General features: G+C 30.8%; 2 protein-coding genes across 2 annotated transcripts; both read right to left on the reverse strand.

Annotated features, from left to right (window-relative positions):
* Positions 1-484: 484 nt before the first annotated feature.
* LOC140051643 (uncharacterized) lies at positions 485-4,736 on the reverse strand. Its single transcript, XM_072096918.1, has 8 exons — positions 3,905-4,736; positions 3,218-3,480; positions 2,989-3,113; positions 2,515-2,815; positions 2,019-2,269; positions 1,587-1,762; positions 1,318-1,467; positions 485-1,156 (listed from the first exon to the last, which is right to left on the reverse strand). The coding sequence occupies exons 1-8, from the start codon at positions 4,681-4,683 to the stop codon at positions 913-915; spliced, it is 2,289 nt and encodes a 762-aa protein (XP_071953019.1). The 5' UTR covers positions 4,684-4,736; the 3' UTR covers positions 485-912.
* Positions 4,737-8,564: 3,828 nt separating this feature from the next.
* LOC140051817 (uncharacterized) lies at positions 8,565-15,040 on the reverse strand. The gene is made up of 6 exons (XM_072097135.1): positions 14,868-15,040; positions 11,248-11,311; positions 10,951-10,998; positions 10,499-10,534; positions 9,915-9,962; positions 8,565-9,489 (listed from the first exon to the last, which is right to left on the reverse strand). The coding sequence occupies exons 2-6, from the start codon at positions 11,309-11,311 to the stop codon at positions 9,311-9,313; spliced, it is 375 nt and encodes a 124-aa protein (XP_071953236.1). The 5' UTR covers positions 14,868-15,040; the 3' UTR covers positions 8,565-9,310.
* Between the last annotated feature and the right edge of the window lie 1,820 nt (positions 15,041-16,860).

Here is a 16,860-nt window from a genome sequence, read left to right on the forward strand (position 1 = left end):
ATATGAATTAATTTTATTCGATTAGGCTAACATACTTATCCAAGAATAAAAATATCAAAGCAATAAGTAATTACTACCATGCTTTTGCATCAATCAATGATTTACTGCTAAATTCCTATCTCTGTAATACAAAAATAACTTTTAGTGACGTCACAAAAAGTTTTTCACAGGTTTCTCAGGGGCGTTTTGAGGGCGTTGTCGTCCTCCAAAACATTAAGTATGACTATGGCAAGCTTAAAACTGATTGATCTACACGTTGAGCCAATAAAATGATATTGCTAGGAACCCTTTCATATCCATTTTAAGGGGACAGTTCGAATGTAGTTAAAAAGGTTCCAAGTAGGTACAATTTCTTTGATACCCAATATGTATGGATGAATGCGGTACTTGGAGGAAACATTCAAATGTACAGCAGTATCATCTGTCAATCATCAGATGCGAAGAATAGAACAACAAAAATGAAAATTATACAGTAGCTAGTGTGTAAATAGTATTTCTTCTTTATTCAAAAGAACAGAAATGGCAGAAATGATGAAACATTCATGTGAATAATTATGACAAAAGCTTATGAAAGTATAGGAGCGCTAAAATAAAGAATGGAAAAAGATTTAAAAAAAAACGTTGTTTAATAATAATTGAGAGGGATTACTTTACAAAGTTAAGTTCCGTTATATTTTGGGAATAGGTCGGCTTGCCTGTAATTCATTAACATAGAAAATAATGCATTATTCAATATATCTGCCTCAGCAGGCCACTCACGTAATTAAAAGAGCAACAAGTGCACAATTAAAATTGCTTTACGATTCCTTGAATCTAAATATTACTAATAACATTTATACATGTTTGATTGTAGAAGAATTAGAACAGAGATAATTAGCTTAAATGCTGATAATGTGTCTCCCTGGTTCAATCTTAACGGCCATAGTCTCCGGCTGTTCTTCCACCAAAGATTCCTGCTACAGGGTAGATCTTCATTTCAATCGTCTTTAAAGGAGATCTATCGTTTTTCCATGTGTACCAGTATATGACGTCATTAGGGTAATACGTACTTCGTGCATGGCCACCGAAGTATTTTCCATTAGGATTTGTATTCCCACATAATCCACCTGTACTGAACCACCATCCTGCTTTTCTGGTACTCACACAACTCCTATAACTATATAGCACAAGATAAAGAAAACAATTGGTATTATTTTACGCTGTATTGTGTGCGACAGGATAATTTCGCAATGTATAAAAAGTTCGTCATTAAAATAATATTTAATTAATCTGTTGCAAATAAAATGTATTAATTGATGTTTCTGGAAGTTACGTCACCTGTTACCAGCGTTAAGCCTATCCTTGGTACTGAATGGCTGATCTACGTTTGAGTTGCCATTAAACGTAAGTGGATCTGACTCGCCTATTGAATCACCAGCATCTCCTCCTTCAAAATCTCCTAGACGAAGGCAGTATGGACATTCATGACTGAAAATAATCCAAGATATATATACAATACAGTAAAGGTGATATCATTTTGACAGTGACAATTTTTTAATGGTTTAAAACATATATTTGCATTATAAGCTACAGTATTATTGTTTAACCTTGAGCTTTCGATCCTGAAACTGCTATATTGAGCATGCGCCGATTTTCCGTTGAAGTCTGTCATATCAATTCGTAGACGATATTCTTTGTTGTTTGTTAATACGTAAATTTTCTTCAAGCCTAACCAAAAATTAGCATCTAGATCACCAAAACCTTCTTCATACTCAACCCAATTCTGACGTTAAAAAGTATACATGCAAGATAAAAATGGTGAAAAAACATAGGATTAATAATTTAGAATATCTAAACATTCTCCAATACAGCTTATATATTAATTCCTAAAATATTTATTTCAAGTTTCAAGTAAGTCTTTAAGTTCTTGCAAAAAAACTAAGTATAAAAAAATGACAAAAAAATGTTTACATACGGTATAAAAAGGTCATATGAATTCCTTAACACAAAAAATAAACGAATTTTATTTTCCCATTTACCTTGTAAAAATCAACATCGTCGTCTTCTCTTCGCTGGATTACTGTCCAACCACCGCCATCAGTATCCATGTCACAATAAGCTCTAAATCTTGACGAAGACGGGCCTATTTCGAAGACACCACTGTATACATCATCATTAGTATCATCATTATTATCATCACCGTCTACATAGTCAATACTCGTGGATCGAAAAGCACTACAGTCAGTGGCTTGTTCCTGGGATGTGCCTGTGTTTTGATCACCTATGTCACCTTTAAATAAGATTGATATAATTTGTAGGTTATTTTAATGATTGTTATGTGTATATATTTTTATTTATCAAAATCTTATCACCGGCAACGTACTCACTATTAAATGTTTTTTCGTGTTGTATGCTCACAATACAGTATACATTTATTATTATTTTCAGTTAACATAAGGTATACATACAGTAACATTTTTAATTTACTTTTATAGTTGAATTGTAATATTTAAATAATAAATGATGATAAAATACCGTAATGAGGTTCGAATTCTTCTTCTACGTCATCATCAGTATCACCATCACCATCGTCATCATCATCATCATCATCATTATCAAGACCAGCATATACAGCACATCGTACTGATGCTGCCTCGCCTTCTCGGCAGTTTGTTCTTCCCAGACCACTACTTGGACACGAAAAGATAGAACTCTCGGTTCCTTTGCAACCCAAATCATCTAAAATGTATCTTCCAGATCCTGAACCAAAATGAGATCTTGTCAGAGCTTCTTGTGCTACTTCAAAGTTAAGTTGTCTGCAAGCAACTGTTGCATCCTATGAAATATGAATCAATGATCTATTTTTTAATTATCCTTTTTCATTTATTCAAATCATATTTAGTATTCTCTCTTTGACGAACGACAACTAAATTCTAACTCATAAAATAAGATTTAAAGTTGTTTTAAAACCACATTGTAATTAAGAAACATTTTCAGATTTGTGTTTACCTTCAAATCAAAATAATCGTCACACACAAGAAGCCAATCTCCGTTTGGATTCCTGGCCTCTAGACGTCCCTCATAGTAAGCATTACCGTCGACCAGACGAATATCTGATGTTTCGTACATACTTTCTGTTTGTTGAACAAACGATAATTAATATTTATTTTATTTTTCTCTCTTAGTTCTATATAATCTTATTATCTTCTCTCAATTGTTTAATACCCTAATTGTTTACCTTGAATTTCTTCTTTATTGAGGGTACACATGAATCCTTGTTTACCAATGTCTGGACATTGTGACGGAATAAATTGGTAGCGCAAGATATCAACCAGAATGCCCTCTTGCGATGTTCCTTTTTCATTTAGTGGAGGACCGATTGCATACAGTTCTTCAGTGACTGCTTCAAGACAGGAAATATACTCCTCAGTAATTATTGATTTTGAAGCGCATGCGCAGTCCATGCCTATATTTCTATCTAGCCAATTTCGCCAACATGTTCTGTAAAGAAAATACACTGATCTTTTGTTGAATTCAATTCTAGTCATTATTATTATTATTATCAGTGGTAAGCCAATGGAATGAACTCTATCTTGATTTATAACATTATTATTCCTAAAACACAGTATGATATATAATGTTTAAGACTTGCCTGAACGGGGTAGCCCTTTTATTGAATAGGCCTATGCATTGACAATAAAACATTTTTTTTTCAATAAATGTTGTTTGTATTTTAATTTACCTACGGACTAGAGTGTTGTTTAAAAATTTAATTATACAATCAACCAATTATATCAATCTATACAATCAATCTAATTAGTTTCGATCTTTTTCATTGTTTTATTTGGTATTCTAATATAATTATAACATCAGTCTTACAGTACAGTCAACTGGATAGATTGAAAACAGTCTAAAGCAAACTGACCTTTTTTCTTCGATAGAGGCTGACTGGGAGTGGCACTGTGCATATAATGAGTTGATAGAATACGCCACCATTGCAGTTGTTGAATCTTCTTCACAGCAACAACAAAGTCTGAAACATTCTGTGTTAACGCGAAGACATTCCATCATGCACGTTTGAGCTGTATCACAGTTATCAAATTCCTCTCGACGATATCTATTGCTGTTCAACTTACAAACACCAGATTTCTTGGGCGAATCGAGATTTTCATCAACAATATCTCTGCTTACATAGAACGTTAAGATGTTGTAATCGTTCATTTCAGGACGCCAAACATCAATTTGCACATCAGGTAGAAATTTACCAATCGTTGTATACGCTACTGAGACCGGTGCTGTTGAAAATACACCTGTAGTAGGCCTAAAGTTATTGATGATTTCCTGTGAACAGTACTTACATGGAAATATCCACGTGTAAATAAGAACTTCTGGTATCCAAGTTGAGCTATATGCGTCGGCAAACTCGTCAGTTAAAGTAGATAAAAAATGGCGCATTACGCCATGCTCGGAATGTTCCCAGTTTCCATTAGAATAGTCATAACCGCCAATATCTCTCTGATCTTCACTTTTAAGATTGTATACGACATAATTTCCCATTCTGTTACTTTTTGGACTGGAAGTTGTTTCATCAGCCAGTGATATATGCTCGGTTCCATATATTGTATCAGTACGGTCACTAGATCTGTAATAATACATATAGTATTCAGGGTAACGAATCCAATGGTTGCGACTTAGGGGATCCATTAAAAGAAACACTGTAAATTGGGCGCGATTTGGTTTTCTTGATGTCTTAAAATTTTCATGAATTTTGGTATAGAAGTCGTAATAATAGTCTTGTGTAGCTGAAAATTTGAGGAAAAAAACATTCAAATATTTAGTCCCAACTACATGAATTTTTTTCAAAAAGAGGTCTGCTACATAATCAATTCAAATTAAAATAGCACTGTGTACCATTTATTTCAGTAATGCTTAACATCATACTGTATGTAGGAATATAAGACAATAGTTATTGGATGTATTAGTGTATGAAAATGACTTGTTCGTGTAATTGACATCTTCAAATATTTCGAAAGTCACCTTCAGTTATATGAGTGACAGTTAAAATTAAATTCAATAACATTTGGTAATTTGTCTTTCCTTCCATACAGTGTGACTCTGATGCTCATTTGCATTTCAGTGACATAATTATAAGATTTTTACGAGGTCCGGTTAAAAGCTTTAGGATCAGGCCTATATAACTTGCCTCACTGTTTGCAGTGTATTTACAACAAGGCATATGTTACAAAATACAAAATATTCAAATATAAAAAGCTTACTTTTAACCTAGAGCTAAAGCATGATAAACGAAAGTATAAATGCAAATCTTTAATGTATACTTACTCAAAACTCCAGTTTGTATGTGCTGATATCTTGCAGGATTTTGCAGTCGGCCTTCCCTTTTCGTATCAGATACTGTCATTGTGTAAGCACTTTGAATTACATTTCTATGTACAGTAAAATATACACAAACTCTACTTGATCTCCAGTTCCATGACCAATTCTTTAAATAGTTTTGCATACGGCTCACTAAATTATCAGTAGAAGGAAAGTGGTGGGTATATACCATTATATCTGCGTCACCAGTAGCAAATTCGCTCTGCATAAGTTTTTGAAATTTTTGATCGAACAACGTGTCTACCATGTTATTTGTTAAGGTGTTCGTTTGTGATGTTCCGGTGTTTACTACAAAGTAATTACCAACACTTGCTTCTGACGGAGCTGAAGATTCTACCGATATCGGATCCGGATAATAGCATTCTTTTGTATAGGTTTCAAGGCAGTATTGCCGGCTTGTTATTGTTCTATCATTAGGGTCAGTGTAGTGGTATAAGTGATGAAACGGCAAATCAAGCCAACCTTCTCCCGCGCTTCCTTTATAATTATAACGATCATTTCTGTTAAGAAGCATAATAACTGCAAATTGAGTTTTACCGCTCTTTGCTGCTCCACTAAAATGTGAGTATATTTTGTAAAAGAATTCACGGTAATCTTTTTCTTCATTTCGACTTATAAATTGAGCTGAATACGCCCTGTCCACAATTGTACAGATGATGAACACAGCAACTAATGATGAAAACTTCATTATTGAAATCAGTAAAGTAGTCAATGTACCATAACAAAAGATATACGGTTTGTATAAGAGTCTAAGTAGAAACGTGTTGTAACTATTGAAGGAAAATAAGAACTGTTTACTTCTCAGTGATTCGTCTTTGATGTATTACTTCATGTAATTGAATTAAGCTGCAGGAAGTTTTGACCATTAATTGACGAATAACGTGCGCGGACAAGAACACAAAACGTGCAGAAACATATGATGTATAGTATAAAAGCCTGTATTTATGTTGCCAAAAAGTTCATATCAATTTATTGGCACAGAAACTGAGTAAATAATAACAATTTTTGGAAAACATTATGCATTTCAATTTTAAATTAGTAAAGAATTTGTAAGGATTATTGGTTTTGACATGGACCTATCATAATCATATATTCCGTAGAGGACCAGAATTTTGTATTTTAGTGCTCAATAATGGCATTAAGTTGTTTTTAATTTGCAGCGAAGATATGACTAGATATAACCTTCTAAGTCAGATGCTAGTTACCAGTTGTGATGTTTATCGCTGGTGCTATTATTATTTTAGTCCGTTGCCATGGCATGATAAAATATATAAACAATGTTATACTTCCCCCTCTTCATAAGCCAGCTCGGTCTCTCAGATTCAACAACTTTCTAGAAGTACCTCATTGTAAAACCAGCAGACTTAGGTCGTCTCCAGTTCCCACCATGGTGGATATAATTAATAGGCACCACTAGCTCTTTTTAGATATGTAATAAGTGAATGTTTTAAGGTTTTTTATTCATGTATGTTTTTAATTTTATGGTACGATATCTAATTTTAATAAGATGTTTCTATTTTTATAGCAATTTTAACTAATTTTTAGTCATTTGTAATGCAATTCATTTCAGTCCTTGACTGTCGTTTTGTAATATATTTTTATATACCGAATAAATAAATAAATAAATAAATAAATGTTTGTTTTCTATCACAGGTTCAATGAAAATGAGGTCCTTCCATTATAAATATTGGTGTATTATTATCCTAGTAAATTATGTGGTAAATTTTGTAATTCTTCATTATTAATACTAATACAGCTATATAATTACAGTACTTTATCCTTTATGAAAAGTTCAATCCGAATTCTGTGAATTGAGCTTATTTTTCAAATACCCTATCTGCCTGTAACCCTTGATTTAAGGCATGTCTTCCTGTTTCAAATTAAATTACTACAAACAAATCAGTAACTTCTGCGTTTGAAGGCTGTGATAGTTATTCCTACAGACGCAGATTAAGAGTGACATATCGTGAAGACACTTTTATAGAATAAGTATATTTTGTTAATATTGTCGGTTGTTTAGTCCTACCTACTTTATAAAAATCAAGTAGCATAAGCAGGTCATATAAGCATATTACATTACACATCGTCCAAATCATCCGCACTTCGCCGTCCTTGGTCTGACTTTTTTCTCTTACCACAATATGTATTAAATTCAGACAATTTACATAAGAAAGGAAATAGGTTACCCTTGAAGATAATGGTATATCCGAGTTTAGCCGCCGGCATTAATATTTTTTTTAAATTATACCTCTCAGGCGAGACTAAGGCAGAAATCATAAATAATTCATTAACATAATTATGACGTAATTTGGGACATTAGAGTGTGCGCTATATACGCATGGAGAGATATTAATTAATGTGTTTAAACAGCGTTTGCCAACCGAAATGTTTGGTCTAGTGGGTACAGGGATTTTTTTTCAAGAAAATGCAATTTAAAGGCTGTAACCTATTAAACTGGAGCCCTTGGTTCAAGGTCTATCAAGAACATGTTTTTATAGTTGAGAGAGATTATCTAGAGAGTTAGGTTTAGTATATTTAGGAAGTATAGATCAGCTATCTTGCAATATTCTTTATAATAGAAAATAATTAAGCTAATGAATTATTCATGATTTCTGCCTTAGCCTCATAGGAAAAAAACAATGCTAGCCGCCGAAGAGTGACTGTCAGGAATTATGTACGGAAAATCAAGCCAGCTGCAATTCGTCACTGTTTCTAACGACTGGATCAAAAGTCCATCATTTCAAACAATAACCGACATACCAACCACAACATTTCAATGAATAACTGTACCTGGTTATGGATGCATGATCAATGTTAAGGTACAGTACAGTACTGTAAGTTACCTTGGCTTCTATTATTAATCATATATTGAAATTGAATTGAAACTATTTATTAAACACAATATTCCTTTAAATATATTTTTATCGGCGTAAAAAAAAAAGCGTCCGTAGTATAGCTGTATGATTAGGATCATTTTTAATAACAGGGATAATTCAAATCCTAACGTATTATTTAGTAGTCAAACACAGGTGCATTTGATTTCTCTCAATGACGTCATCTACTGTTTTTCAATCTCTATATAATCTGCCGGAACATTTACAAGAATTTGTGATGTATTCAACATTCATATAAAGAGCGCAATTACATTATAATAAGAGACAAAAAACAAAGAGATCATAAATTTGCGATACTTTTATATCTTCAATGAACTAACACATGTTCTCAGCTAACAACGCACAGAACACTCTATCTCATTAAAATGCTTATTTATCAATAATATATTATTATTAATTCACAATTAGTACATTTTTACATTTATATTTTCACCATGGTGCTAATCATAATTTATCATCATTCTATATAATGTTAAATGTTTTTATTTATATGTGCTGAAACGTAATCAGTATCAATAATTTGAATCGAAAATTTACGTTTTCAAACTAAATTATAATGGCTCTCTAACATAGACATACAAATATATAGATACACGTTAGGCAAATATAACCCTAAGTAGGCCTACGTTATTCAATACCATGTTTCTCCTCTTGTACCAATGAACTTGCAGAAATATTTATTATCTAATTCTTAGAGTATACCTCATGTTCCAAAAGTTTCTTTTTGAACTAGAACATTCACTTCATAATAAAAATAATCTATAGTATTATTGTAATTAACACCAAATTACAACGTTTAAGATGGTTTACAAATTTAATGTTTAAAAACATAAAAACACAAATGAGGATGTCTTCAGATTTTTAAGATATAAAACTTTCAGTGACGACTCACTAGAGGCACAGTATATACATTTGTTTATAATATCCTTCGACATACCTTACCCATCCAAGTCAACATTTTGCCACCTAATTATCGAAAGTTTTCCATCTAACTCAAACTGATTTTGTATAAAATATGAAACGCTCTATTATTTTCAATGATTTTATTTCGAAGCCAATTCCGTACATACATGTTTTAAGTCGATTCCTACGTCACTAATACATTCAAATGCACATTTCTTTTGCTGCTGTTTGCATTTACCAGCACAGTAAAAATCTTGTGATAAGACGCATGCCTTGGAGCAGTCTACGAACTCTAGGTTACAGAATCCGCTGTAGCAATCTACAAAGCCAAACAAGTTACATAGTTACATCAGGGAGTTGTAAAATAAGCCAGGGAGTTGTAACTCCCTGGTTACCTAGACATACACACTTTGATTAGTGATCATTAATGTACATACAACATAAACAGAACTGTTTTGAATAACAACAATTAAAACTAAACACTTAACAGAACGATTATGATGTAATTGTGATCATTTTCTTGATGGAATTGAGATAATGATATTAACCCGTAGGATAGTATGCATGTGTAGACAATTTTGTTGAAATTATTTGTGAAAATTACACATCAGATATGAAATGTACTAAATAATTATTACAAAGATTAAATGAATGAATGAATAAATGATTGATTGCCAGTTTTTATCCCTTTATGATCAATCATGCTATTTAATAAATCGTAAATAAATAGCTAACAATTCTTACCAAAAATGTTCTCTACATCTTGTAGTTTAACAGCAAACATGTCATTTCCTTTGGAATTAAACAATAATAATATTTGTCTTACTTTATAAAAAATAAAGCTACTACATAATGGGAACTCTAAATCCATTCACATGGAATCATTGTAATGTCTTGTATCCAAATAATGAAATGCGCCGCAAACGACGTGAAGTGAGCCAAAGTTGTCGCTGAGGGCGTGATTGAAATGGTAATTATAATAAATATAATAAAAGTTGAAAATAAGCAGCTAGTTATTGTAATTTTGTTTTTATTTGTTTAGTCAATATATCTTTAAATACACATAATTGGTTTTTTTTTAAACCGAGATAATCAAGCTATACGTCTAATGGTTATTCGGTCGACTAGCCACTATTGTGTGTGTGCTATATTATTTTCTTTTTTTTTAAATTTCGCCACAATAAGGCAATATACTTATACGTATAATGATAAAATTTAAAAAAAATCTAAATTAATTATACGCTTTTTTTCAAATTTTTATTTCTATTTTCGTTTATTCTTTCAGATTTAATTCGTAGCTATATAATTATTGTAGAACTATAACCTACCTGATGATGAACTTGCTTTCTTGTTAACCCAGAAAACTGTAAAAGTGTTACAAACTTATATTAAATTAATTACTTCTTTGTTTTATATAATTATTTAGGTTTGGAATATACCGAGACATTTATTCAGACTGCATGTTAACAATAAATAAACACATCAATAGATACAACGCAGACGTGTATTACCGACAAAGTGGCTTTAAGGACTCATTATTTATTTATCAAACGTTTGTTTTCTGTATTTTCTTTATTTACGTATATCAAAAAAATTATTTATTTAATAAATATCATTTGCAATATTTGTATACAGTACTATGAAAAAAATGTTTGTGTGCTCCCTTAAATTGATAACTTGATCTATAATATTATTTTATTGTATTATATAAATAATGTAAATCAAAATACATGCATACATTAACGAATGAATAATTGATTTAATCATGAATATATTATACCTCTTTTTAAAGGTGATTCGTCTGAATTTCCATACGGTACGGATGTTACTGTAACAAAACCATTTTTATTTAGTTAAACATTAATAATTTTAATTAATAAAAGTAATTTTCCACCATTATTTTATATCTGCTAATGTGATAATATTTTCAATTAACAAAATAAAATGGTACAATATTCAAAACGAGTAGGGGATCGCCTCCCGGTGCGCTGACTGGTCAGGCACTGCACTGCTGGTGTGTCCATAGAGGGCCTAAATCCAATATTGGATTTATAAAACAAAATTATAACACATGTACCTGTTTGAAATGCTATGGCAATAAGTATGCAGCATGATAAGACATTTCCTACATTAAAAGGCATCTGAAAAAAAAAAAAATAATAATAACAATAATAAATTGTAAAGTAAATTCAAATATCATTCATCTTCACTCTGCATCTAACTTGACTCTTTCACTTTTCCGAAACTTTTTATCAGATCTTTAATGCACAGTGTTACCATAATAATTTATAATAATACGCAAATACGTCTCTTCTAAACGCAAGCTTTCAATAATAAACTTTATTTTCATTCATTCGTTCAATCTTTTACTTCGGATTATCTGGTCCATAGAAAGAGAAATAATTACATATAAATTAACATGAATAATAAAACATCTACCTGGCAAAACACAGTAAAATTAAAATTTCTTACAATTGCGCAACGTAAGGACATGCACGCAATACACGTAAGTTGACCAATCACAAACGACTTCAAACTGCTGCCTTTTATTGGTCAAATTACGTTGCGTCGCTTGTAACGTTTCTGTTTCGCTTCCTTGAGAACTAAGCGTTACAGTTAATAACAGTCAAGACAATATTGTAGAAATACCTACTTGTTTTTATACAACGTAAGCCTTATACCGTTTCATCTAATGTTTATATTATTCAATAGATTGAATATTTATTTACTTGCTCTTACAATAGAAATTCCGATTTTTAGTGAATATTGACCTAGAATCAATAAATACAGTCATACATTATTCTGCTAGAAACTTTGCAAATGCATTTTTTAAAAGGGTATGCGCACAAAAGAAATTGTGCAATGTATATTTTCAATTACTGTTTGCACATTTTTTACTTTCTTAGAAATATTTTTATTTTATTTTATCGTAAACATTGGTCTATAGTAATTTGTAAATTATTCTGAAGCTCCAGTTTGTAAGCAATAACACAATTAAACTATCTACATATAAGTAATTATTTTTAAAGTACCATATTTTTTTCGTGTCTACCATACAAGCGAAGACACATTTCTTGTATCAATGAAATTTAATACCATATATAGTCTTCATGTTTAAAGAAAGCCGTCATACAATTATACTAAATTAATTTCAACCTACAGCTATCAATTCATTAAGATAGACTAGTGTTAGGTGAATAGTACTGGGCGCTTACGTTTAGAATATTAGCACTAAGTAAAATAGCAATTATAGAACGAACAAAACGAGGTTGAAGTTTTCGATAGCTATTTCATATTATATGTAAATAAATTGTATTTGTTAGAAGCATATTGCTAAAACAATTGTTACTTGGAAAACTACTTTATTTATTAAGTCGATAAACTGCTATATATTTCACTTAGATCAAGGAGTTACATACGGTAATCCTTGCTTACCCTAGATATAAAACTGCGTATATTTTGGAATTATTGCGAATCCACATTATCTTCCTCTGTTTTTTCCTCAAATAGGTAGCCCTATATTTTAATTTTATATTTTAACTATTTTGTACTTAAGTTCAAACTATAATTATTATTGTCTCTTAAATTACTTAAAAATACTAACTAATGTTTTTTTTTTGTTAATGTGTACACTTTAAAACGAATCCCCATTTTCGTACATGGAGAATGATACTATCATTTCATTGTTTAGTTTTTGTCTATGTTATTAGCAAAATGGATAATATAATAATTATTATGCTGCGTCTAAATTAAGATTATTGATGTAACATATAACATTAGTACAAAACTATACATAAATTACTGTAAGTCTTTGATTGATATTTAAAATGTTGATCTTTTTAACATCATTCAATATCAACCCTGCTTATGGGCCTTTAATATGCCAGACAAGACATAGCCTAGCTAACGATTAAACATGTTAATAATTAAATTATCTAGTTAATTAATATATTCAGAAACAGGTAGGCGAATAGCAAAATTAATGACTACTCGTTGATATAGTAATGGTAAAGTACATTGCTTGCATGTTTTAGTTTGTTCCTCAGCTGCTACACATCGAGATCTTGGAACCTTACAAAACGCATCATTTAATTGTGAAACCAAAGAAGAACGTTCCAGTTGACTATATTTCTTTAAATTACGGATTGGTTTTATCAGGTAAATATTTTTTCCGGTAAAATTTTTGGTCGAAGTAAATAACTAATTTGACGGTAAAACGGAATATTTATCAGTAAAGGGATTAACTTCTTTATTTCAGGGGGACAATATATCTTGAATAAAAAGAAATTTAATTACAGAATTATCAATTGTGGCTTCCAAGTGAGTATATTCTAATTAGAAATAATAAGTGGGTGATGGTTTTGTTTAACTGAATATTTACTTTCAAAGTTATTATATGATATAGTCTTGTTGACGAAAATACAATTTAATTACACGACTAGTTTTGGCACCAACGAGGATACATATACGTACCACGCAATTACAAATCTAATTTACCCGTGTATTTGATACACGTACAATACACGGATAGATTAATAAATAATTACATTATCGGGATAAATCTTGTTCTCTTTATTTGATTTAAACTTATGAAATTAGAATCTTTGATATCAAAAATGGTAGAAAATGTTCGTGGTCCTTTAAATTTTCATAAAGCTGAGTTTCTAATTAAATACTTTTAAAATATTTGAATACAATTTTAAAATGGTATTAGATTTTTAGAATGTAAATATATTTTTTGAAGTATGATAATCGATTTTATCTGTAGTAGAATTTTACAATTTGTAAAGAGTTTCGGTAAAAAAGTCCCAGTGTTTGATGGTAATAGAGAAGATCATGGTTTCTTATTTAATACATGCAAGGAAGTCGTTGTAAATCAGATTTATTGATAGTATAGAATATGATTCAATCAATGTTTTAATCTGAAAGAGAAAAGGAAGTCACAGTATATACACAATTTAATGTTGGTGTCAATCAATATTTTATTTTAAATCGTCGAAAGAAATTTGATAGAACAATTCAATAAAATGCGTTCATTTAATCTGAGCAAAGAAGTTTCAATCTATATTTGTCTCTATCTCTATTAATATTTGTTTTATTTGAAGGAAGGCAACCTAAACATATTTATTAAAATGTCGAATTTTAATATAGAGAAACAATTTTCTTATTTGAAAAGAAGGCAACATAAACACATTTATCCGAATATTGAATTGCGATTAAAAAAAAAGCCCTGCATGAGTTACCGTACGCCAGCCGATAGAGAGTGAGTATTTTAAAAAGTTTATTACTGTAATACTTCGGAAAGATACTATCAAGATAGAACAGTATTGTCTTTAAAGAATATATGAGTATGTATGACTATTATATTATTATATTGTAATGTGTTTTCTTTAAATTATGTATCTTTTGTCTATTATACTTAAATAATAAGAGTGAGATTACTCATCCGCTCTTCCTTGCTATTGCGCATTATTTTCAAATAAAAGAATGGATTTATTACTTATGAATCAACGTTTTATGCTGATCTACAAGCCGCATTATGATTATAATACAACTTTCCATTCCCATCGGAAACATTATTTTTAACGAAATATAAATTATCTCTGTTATCTACATTATGATAACACATTGACTGATAAATCCAATAAAGTATAAATGAAAAATACAATCAAAAACAGAATATTAAAGAAGACTTACCTTTGGAACGCTTGTTGAAGACAGCTTGGGTACAAATGGAAGATATTTGGAATCGCAGTCTTTTTATACAAAAGATGAAAAGTTATGCTGACGTCTACAAAATCAAGTTACTTCCGAACAACGTAGGCTGAGAATGAGAGAAGTAAAGATATCTCCGATATAGATATAGAACTATAATGATTGGTCTTAAGGTGAAAAACAAACTAAAATAAAATGACGCTTTCACTAATTACGTAATTTACACTTAATGTTCATCATTTGAAACAAAAATACTACTGGTACCTCATTGGCTGCTGAGAATACGTCATCAAATCAGGATTCTTAATTGGTCGTTTATAAGAAGTCGTACAATTGGATGACTTAATTACCAAAAGCAGTGTGCGCTGATGATGCAGGAATCGCGAAGTTACGTTTGCAGTTCAAACCTAATGTAATTTGACCAAAATTAACCAAACCGCTTCAATAATACACCAACATGTAAAAACAACTGTTCAAGATTTCAATAATATTGAAAACCCCACGTGATTTTAAATATCAGATTTAATCATTTTCTATATAAAATAATCAACGTAACAGGCATATTCCTTCAACATCTTTTATTTAGTAAAACTTTAGCGTATATCAACAATGTTTTTTCCCAATTATGTTTAGAATAATTTCCGGAACTATTTTCAATTATTCTGAAAGTGTTTTTAATAATCCAAGATCATTGTTAATCTTTCATTACGATGTGCTGATGGTTGCGGATTTGTCAATACACATTTTATGCGTTAAAACAAATCCGTAAAATTCACATTAAGTTATACACAATGTATCAAAGACACACTATGAATACAAACATCATGTAGGCCTATCATTATAAAAATTAAAAATAAACACGTGACCAAAAAAAAAAAACAGAAACAAAACGTTTAGAAATTGAAACAGAGATCGTATTTAGGTCTATATTGAAGACAACTCCAGATTTTAATCAGATTCTGTGTTAGAAAATATCGATGCTATTGAATAAAACTAATATGGTATGTTTATGCCTATATACATAGCTATTTTAACAAAGAAATCAGGACGATAATTTGGACAGTTGTGGATGTTATCCGTGCAAAAAAAAATAAAAACATTACAAAAAAGATACAAAGCAAACGTATTGGCAAGTAACACATCAGTATTGATAGGTTATCCATATTTTAATCAATGGTTTCACAGTATTCATTAACATATGATATGTCATCTTATATTCTATTACATGTTTATCGCAAGCGTACTAGTATTTATACTTTTTAATGTAGTTAGCCTTAACGTTAGCTTAATTATAGTACTTCAATGTGACTGTGAGAAATAGAACACGGTCAAAGAAATTATTTAGAGAATTATGTATTTTATACGATGACGCCTTCTAAATGAAATTCATGGGCTTTTGAATATCTATTGCAAATTCCGAAAACGGGCGGTATCAATAAAAAAAAAATCGTAAAGAAAACGTTTGGATCTGAAAAGTAACAATTTTGATTTTTATACCAACTGAATAAAAAATGAAAATCGTACATAATTTAAGATTATTCGTTAGTTTATGAGCAAGCATTAACTAAAAGATGAACCTTATCCCAAACAATGACCTACATACCCAGTATAAATGTTTGACAAAAATGATGTAATAACAATTTTTAGTAAACTATATTGATTTCCTTCAATTGCGATTAAGGAGAGATTAACACAATGGTTGTCGAAAAAAATCCGTAGGAACGCGAATGAAACGTTAGTAAAGACCATTACCAAAATGACACAAAGCCATAAAGATATTTTGTTGGCACCAAAATGAAGATATATGTGAAGATCTGTGAAGTTCGTATAAATGATTAAAGAGCACATTACTCTGTTAAGGGAACCTTCGATTTGCGACGACCGACAACCATCCTAGGTCAGGTCAATGGATGTATCATAGGTCGCCATCTGGACCTAAGCATCAAACATGTGTCGAGGTGGGAAGCGAGGATCC

This window comes from Antedon mediterranea, chromosome 6 (genome assembly GCF_964355755.1).
Source record: "Antedon mediterranea chromosome 6, ecAntMedi1.1, whole genome shotgun sequence".
NCBI classification, from domain to species: domain Eukaryota; kingdom Metazoa; phylum Echinodermata; class Crinoidea; order Comatulida; family Antedonidae; genus Antedon; species Antedon mediterranea.